The sequence below is a fragment of the Crocuta crocuta genome, unplaced genomic scaffold, assembly GCF_008692635.1.
Source record: "Crocuta crocuta isolate KB4526 unplaced genomic scaffold, BGI_CrCroc_1.0 scaffold143, whole genome shotgun sequence".
NCBI lineage: Eukaryota > Metazoa > Chordata > Mammalia > Carnivora > Hyaenidae > Crocuta > Crocuta crocuta.
This window is the reverse complement of record NW_027529175.1, coordinates 3,796,008-3,803,713: the sequence shown is the minus strand read 5'-3', so window position 1 is coordinate 3,803,713 and position 7,706 is coordinate 3,796,008. Positions and strand designations below refer to the sequence as shown.

At 56.5% G+C, this 7,706-nt stretch overlaps 1 protein-coding gene across 6 annotated transcripts in view; it reads left to right on the top strand.

Annotated features, from left to right (window-relative positions):
• EFCAB6 (EF-hand calcium binding domain 6) overlaps positions 1-7,402 on the top strand; it is a 239,973-nt gene extending 232,571 nt beyond the window's left edge. For all 6 annotated transcript variants that reach the window (XM_077757996.1, XM_077757994.1, XM_077757995.1 and 3 more), the window contains 3 exons: positions 2,205-2,389; positions 5,981-6,130; positions 7,027-7,402. In XM_077757996.1, coding sequence (XP_077614122.1) covers positions 2,205-2,389; positions 5,981-6,130; positions 7,027-7,149 — 458 coding nt within the window. In that variant the 3' untranslated portion in view covers positions 7,150-7,402. The remainder of the gene's footprint in view (positions 1-2,204; positions 2,390-5,980; positions 6,131-7,026) is intronic.
• Positions 7,403-7,706: the final 304 nt, after the last annotated feature.

Sequence of the window (7,706 nt, the reverse complement as noted above, 5' to 3'; positions counted from 1 at the left end):
GGTGGGTGGGGGGTGGGGCGGGGGGGAGGGGAAAATGGGTGATGGGCGCTGAGGAGGGCACTTGCTGGGCTGAGCACTGGGTGTCCTAGGAAGCGATGAACCACGGGAATCTCCCCCCAAAACCAAGGGCACACTGTGTACACTGCATGGTAGCCAACCTGGCAATAAATTACATTTAACAAAAGAAAAAGAATCTCTATCGCCTCTCGACCTGCTCAGGGCACCTTCACCCCCGCGGGACCAAGGCAGAAGCCGGGACTCTCCGCGTCAGAAGTCACAGACTTGGCTGTGGGCTCTAGTAACAGACTTGGGGAGCCCCAGGCTGGGACAGGTGGAGGGGACGGTGGCTGGGGACTCGCAGGTCCCCACACCCCATCCCCTCTGCCCGCTGACCGGTTCTCACCACGTGTCACTTGAATAAGCTGTTCAAGTGCCATCAGTTGGATTTATACTTGCGCTGATGGTTATGTCCTGTCTTGCGTATGCAGCATTTCACATGACAGGAAGGTCAGTGTGACCTTGTCACCACCACCCCCGCCCCGCCTGGTGGCCCCAGCGGTCGGCCCCCCTCCTCTTGCCTAATCTTTACATCCCTTTTTAAAGGGAACCTCCAATATTAATATAAATCCCCTTTATGACAATCATGGCTTCCCAATGTGCAAACAAAACAAAGTGTAAACTCTCTTAAGTGAACAGCTCCTACGAAAAGTAGCCCCTTATAAATGAAATACGAAATACGAAGTCACCAATAATCAAACGTTGCTCCACTGAGTTAACGTGACCTGTTTGGCTGAAACCAAATCGGCGATGTTGGCTTCCGTGCACATTCGATTTCCACTTGTGTTTTGGTTAATCCTCTTGACTCTGAGACTGACAGACCTTAGCTGGTCCTGCCGGCAGCATGGCACCATGTTTAGTGTTTAACCGTGAACCCATCGAAGCCACCAACTCTTACTCTGCTCAGCCAGTCAGACTGGGGTAGTCCATCCGAAATTCAATTCTGTAAAAAGATACACTTGTTAACTCTCAGAAGTCATTCTGTATTCTCTGTGCCCGGCTGCCGACCTCCTGCAGCTTGGAGTGTCAAGGGCATTTTCAGGCCACTCCGCGGGCCCCCCAGCCCAGCCCACCCTGCCCAGCGTACGCTGGTGGCACCTCCTTCTGCTGTTTCCCCGGTGCCAAGGCAGATTCCCTCCGTCTGCCCATCGCACACAGCAGCATCTTACGGCCTGCGCGGGCTGGAAGGCATCACTTACACAAAGTCTGCTTCCTGGGCTTTTCCCCCTCGGCCTCAACAATAACCGATTATCCCACTCGGCGGAATTCCACTTTGCCGCTTTCACAGTGTCAGTGGAAGTCTGAGGTTCTTTGATTTAAACTGAAATCTTCTCCCTAAGTCTTTTTCCATTAAGAGTCGTTGCCCCAAAAGAAGTTTTAGCTTCATAACTGGTAAAGGAGTGAACGCGAGTGCAGTGCAGGGTGGGGGTGAGCGCTGATAAGGCTTGACTCTGACGCGGGCCCCCGCCATCCGCAGCCCCGGGGGCTCCAGCCTGGCATCGACGGGATCCTAACGGGAAAGCCACACTCACACCTGTTTCTTGAGGGTGGTGCAGGTTTTCTACGTTTTAGGTCGCCATTGGAATGAAAACTTGACGTGTAAATTCCTGCCGTCTAGCAAACTCTCGAGGGTTGAGAAATACCTGGTCAGGGAGCCACACCCGAGCCCCCGCCCCACCGCCGGGCGCCTGCCAGGCCCACACCCCTGCAGGCAGAAACTCCCCTTCTCCCCATGGCCCCAGCCCTGCCCCGACTCTGAGGCTCTGCTCTGGCCGCTCCCGGCCTCGTATGAGGAGCTCCTCTCCTGGCCCCACTCTGAACCCCCGGCCTCCTCACCGCGCCGCCCACGGTGCTCTGTCCCTTCTGCCTGGACCACAGCAGCCGTGGCTGCAAAACCAGAAGAGCAGGCAAACGCCCGGCCGGTGGGGGCCCAGCAGGAAGCGGGCCCCCCTCCCTCCCCAGCGCACTCAGTTCGCTGTGCGCCTGTCTGCTCCCATCTCTGTCCGGCCACCCGGCGTGAGCCTGTGAGCAAGGAGCCACCCCGGGGCCTGCGGCAGGGACAGCTCCCCCACAAGAGGCGCACGAGCGCGTGCATGAACAAATGAACAAGTGTTTGCCGCCAGCTGAACTGGCGTTTTTGTCTTTAGCCCTCGTGGAGAAGTTCACTCTGGACATCAGCGGAGAGGAGAGTCAGCAGCTCGCCGTGAAGTATGACTTAAAGAACAACGGGAGGTTTGCTTACTGTGACTTCATCCAGAGCTGCGTCCTCCTGCTGAAAGCCAAGAAAACCTCGCTGATGCAGAGGATGCAAATTCAGAACGCACACAAGATGGTATGTAGACTCACTCTCAGAACCCGTGCGGGTCTGGGCCGTTCCTCTGTCTCAGTTCGTCCTCAGTCCGTGGAAATGGCGGACGCGGGGTGCCTGGGCCACTCAGTCGGTTAAGTGTCTGACCCTGGATTTCGGCTCAGGTCATGATCTCACACAGCTCGTGAGTTCAAGCCCCACATGGGGCTCTGCGCCGACAGGAGCCTGCTTGGGATTCTCCCTCGATCCCTCTCTCTGCCAATACTGCCCTCCTCAAAATAAATAAACATTTAAAAAAAAATTTTTTTTTTAATTATTTTTAAATTTTTTTAAATTAAAAAAAATTTTTTTTAAATTAAAAAAAATTTTTTTTTTAAATGTTTATTTATTTTGGAAAGAAACAGCGTGAGCAGGGGGGAGGCAGAGAGACAGGGAGACACAGAATCTGAAGCAGCTCCAGGCTCTGCACTGCCAGCACAGAGCCTAGCACGGGGCTTGAACCCACGAACCGTGAGATCATGACCTGAGCTGAAGTCGGACGCTTAACCGACTGAGCCACCCAGGCATACTCTTTTTTTTTTTTAATTTTTTAAAATGTTTATTAAACTTATTAGAAAATTTTTATAAAAGAAAAGGTGGATGCCATGGACACAGAGACTCCAGGAGGGGCTGCTGGCTAGTGAGGACCCACCTGTCAGATGTCCCCGGCCTCACTGCCACCTCCACGTGGACGCAGAAATTGGCTGAGATCTCCTCTATACACATATATGTGTATATCGCATGTGTGTGATAGATATAATATGCGTCTATCACAGGGGTATGATATACACAGATGATATGCATGCAACTCACATGAGACGTGCATGTGCACATATGCTATATGCGTCTAGCCCACAGGATGTGTGTGTGCACATGTAATATGTGTGTGTGTGATGCTTCTGTGGCCCGAGTTTGCACACATATAAGGCGCGTGTATCTCCACTCGTCGCCTCCATCACTTAAAGGCCTGTGCAGCACCGGCCACTTTGCGGTGAGCACGTGACCACCAGGGTCTGCCCGGCCAGGGAACTTGTCACTGAGGTCAGGCTTCGAGAACCTTGCAAGCAGCTCAGAATTTTTCTTTCTTGGAAATGATTCAGAGATTTTCTTTCTCTCCTTCTGGAGCCCTGCACAGGCCTGGAGACCCAAGGCTGGGAACCTGTAACCCGGATCTCAGGTCCTCAGACTCCCCGGGGTGGCAGACGCCCAATCACGGGGGCTCTTCCCCCGGCACCTTGAACATCTGTAGGGCAAACAGTCAGGAACGGCACGGCTGCTCGTACAATGCACAGGGAACAGTGACCGGTCAGTTAACGGAGAAGGGGAAGCTGCGGGGGGAGCGGGGGGGAGGGAGGGTCGCAGCAAAGTGACACATTTTTAACTGAAACACCAAAGTGTATTCATTCATCCACCATCTGAAGCAGGCAAGACCCTTTCCTCCCGTGCACGGTGGTAGAGGTTGGAGACTCATTATCTTTCCGTGTAGGCTGCACCCACGATGCACTGCCTGTAGTTTTTTTGTTTGTTTGTTTTTTAAGAGGAATGAGAACCTAAAGATGCTTAAATAGCAGTTGGAGGATTTTCGCCATTGTCCTCAATGATTTGTAAATTCTGTGGCTCTCACCCACACAGTCCAGCCAGAGTCTTCACGGACTCACCTCTCTGGTCTTTCCAAACCATGAAAGGAAAAAAAAAACAACCCTTTTTCCCGCTCATATTCCATCATCTGTAATATCAAATTACGTTATGTCCAGTTAAAGAACGGGTCAAGTCCAGCTGGCATTGCCGCTGTGGGAACGAACAGCTGACCAGAGCCCCCTGCGGACCCTGCGGCAGGGACCAGGGTGGGGGCGGACCCGGCCGGCCCTCGCCGGTCCCCGCCCGTGCCCAGCAGCAGCAGGGTCCTCACGGGTCGGCCCAGCAAACAGAGTTGACCCCTTGCGGAAAGTTTCTATGCAGCTACGTTTGTAGGTAGTTTTGTGCAAAATCAGGTGAAGAAACTCTTAAAATTGAGACACTTGTTTTTCTCAGCTCAGTTCTTCCGTGAGCAGAGAAAGGGCTGTCGTCCTTAGATCGTCGTGGGGCCCGAGCACAGGTGCAGGATGACAGAGGCCACGCAGCCTGGCAGGTCCCTGCCGGCTCTGGCCTTCCTCTGCCTCCCCGGGCCTCAGTTTCCCCTTCTGGAAATGAGGGGGGGAGCCTCTGGGTTCTAAGGCCTGCGAAGGGCGAGCCCTTCTGAGCCCTGCCCTGTACGGAGACACTGCCTCCAGACCCCCCAGCCCCTCCCCACCGAGGTGCCGGGAGCTCCAGGCTCCGGAGTGTCAGACTGAGATTTGGCTGGTGAAGCGACAGGTGCTCCAGGACGGCCCCCCTGGGAGCCGGGCCCCTGGGCAGATGTCCCCGCGCAGGTGCCGTGTGTCCACCCCGCCCCCAGCTCCGCTCTTCACACCCAGATGGGCCACAGCTGCCACTCCGTGGTTCAGAAAGGGCCCTGCCTCTGTCTGTCCCGCCCTCTGTCTGCGTGGGAGGGGCGGCGGGAGACTTCTCCCCAGCGGCCTTTCCTAGGAAAGAGCGGGGCCAGCCCTGCCCGGCCCGGTGCCTCGCTCCTGTCCCGTCCCCGCTGCAGGCTGCCCAGGCCCCCGCCGCACAATAAGGCGCTCAGGCCAGCGAGGCACCCCTCTGGGGGAGGCCCCTGGGACTCGGCTTGGGGCCCACGCCGGGGCTGGCGGCAGAGGCCTTCCGGGGGGATGGGCTGTACTGAGCAAGGATGCGCCTTCCTCGGATCGGCACGGGTGTGGGAGGAGCAAACGCAGCACCCGTTCTTTTTCTAGAACAGATCAGCAGATTGGGTAAATTGGCAGCTAATTGAAAGCTATAGGGTATCTGGTGAGTTTCCATCATAGGTGCTAAATGATGTAAAAATTGAAAGCAATTTAACTTTGCACTAATTGGTTTTCTGTGATGCCATGTTAAAATTAAACTTTCCCAAAATGCGTTACACATTATTGCCTACAGTTCACCTCTGTGATATTCAGACATGCGTTAGGGCTAAATCACACTAAAATATCTTGTTTTCTATCTAATAGCACCTAAATGAAATAATCGCAGGGTAGTGTACTATCTAATTACAAGATATAATTACAACCTTGTAATGTTTTTTAAAAACTCTGTTCATTATAATAACCTACTAGGAGACCCAGTCTGAAATCTCTTTTTCCTTCGAACTATTTCAAACTCGACCCGCTGTCTCCGTCTGGCCCTGCCTCTCCTCCATCCCCTGGGAGCCCAGACCAGTCCAGATCCTCCCACCTCACATTCCCGAGTGAGGCTTCCCAGTCCAGGAGATGCTGGGGGNTGTTGCAAACAGCAGGGTTAGTGATCTGCCATTACTGTCGTGAGTCCGGCCTGCGGGCCCCGTTCTAGACAGGAGTGGGGCGGAGGGAGCCCAAGGTAGGGGTGAGCAGGGGCAAAAGTAGGCCTAAGGCCGCGGGGCGGTGCCTGTCTACCCCATGCTGCCCATTCCGACCCTCCTCTCTCAGCTCCCCCCTTGGTTTTTGTGGGTTTTTTCTCCCCCAGAAAGAAGCTGGACCTGAGACTTCTTCCTTTTACTCGGCTTTACTGCGGATTCAGCCCAAAATTGTGCACTGCTGGAGGCCGATGCGACGCACCTTCAAAGCCTATGATGAGGGCGAGACCGGGCTCCTAAGCGTGTCTGACTTCCGGAAGGTGAGCTCAGCTCTTGGGCGTCTCTTGCGTCTGGACGGGGAGCGNGAGCCCCCAGACGAGGACCCCTCCCCCCGCCAGCGAAGGCCCGGTGTGGGTGGCTGTCCGGGACCTCACTTCCTCGGCGCCCAAGTTATCAAGGGCTGAGTCCACCTGCGCCCACCTGCAGACCTCAGGTTCTCCTCCCTGAAGGTTTCTAGAACCCTGTGGGGACACGAGCAGAGGCCTCGGGTCACCACTCCATGTTCCCCTGCTTCTCGGAGGCCAGACTGGTTCCATGGGGGGCCCGGGTCCGCCCACGAGACCCACCGAGCAGGAGAGCCACGTGGAGGCAGGGCCCCCGCTGAGGCCCCAGAGCCCTGCACCCCCCGCGGGTGGTGCTCCTCTGCCCTCTGAGCTCTGGTGGTTTTGACGCGCCCGCGAGAACGCGCAGCACTCTGGGGGCACAAGGGGGCGCCCCTCGCCGTGGGCAGGCAGGTGCCCGCAGGCCTGCAGCCGCCCCTCCAGAGCTGGCAGGGTTTGCAAGCTCTCTGTCCCCTCCTTGTGCGAACGCACCGACCGGCGTCACCACCGTGCAGGGAGGCAACGGTTATTAACCTCCGGTTCTGGGAGGGCTGGCGGGGAGAACCAGCACCTTCCACTGGACCGGAAGAGCCTTCCATTGTCACACCCACGGTCCTTGGAGGGCGAGGGCAGAGGAGAGAGGCGGCGGGAGGGGAGGAGGGAGGAGGGAAGAGGGAGGGAGGGAGGAGAGGGAGGGGGATGTGCGCTGAGGGAGAGGGCTGCTTGGGGCGGTCAGGCTCAGCGGAGAGGGGGCACGTCCCGGCCCCACCCTGGCCGCCGCCTCCTCGAGTGTCAGTGTCACCTGTCACCCACACGAGCGGCCTCCTGTCTGGCAGGTCCTGAGACAGTACAGCATCAACCTCTCGGAGGAGGAGTTCTTCCACATCCTGGAGTATTACGACAAGACGCTGTCTTCCAGAATCTCCTACAATGACTTCCTGCGGGCCTTCCTGCAGTAGGCGGCCGCCACGCTGCCTCCAGCGCGGACGGGCAGGGACCACGGGCCTGTCCCTAAGACTAGAGAAATCACAGAGCTGGGAGGGGGTCTCCAGAAACACACGCAGCCCTGTGTCTTTCCCGGCGGTTAAGGCTCCGCGCTGGCCCACGGCTGCAGCGTAAGGCACGGCTCTGCCTGTGGCCTCGAGCTGCCCCCACGGAGCCACAGGACCCTTCAGTCACTTAGAACAAATAAAATGTTAGTCTTTGCAGAAATGATTCTCAAGACTTCAAAAGACCCACCAGGGATAAAATACGTAGAAACTTAGATTTCTGGAGGTTGCCAGGAGGGTGAGGGGAAGAGGAAGGCCTTCCTCCTCCGGAATCAGATCTGTGTCTCTGTTGGGCTGGTCCCCACGGCCGTCGCTCTGTCTCTAGAGACACGGGCGCCAGCCCGACCTCATGGTAGAGCCGCCCACGTTGTCCAAGGCCTCACCCCTGCTCAGCCCTCCCAGGGCCCCGCCCAGCTTGCGGCACCCACCAGTGACCTTGACGGGTCTCACAAGCCAAGAGAACTCTC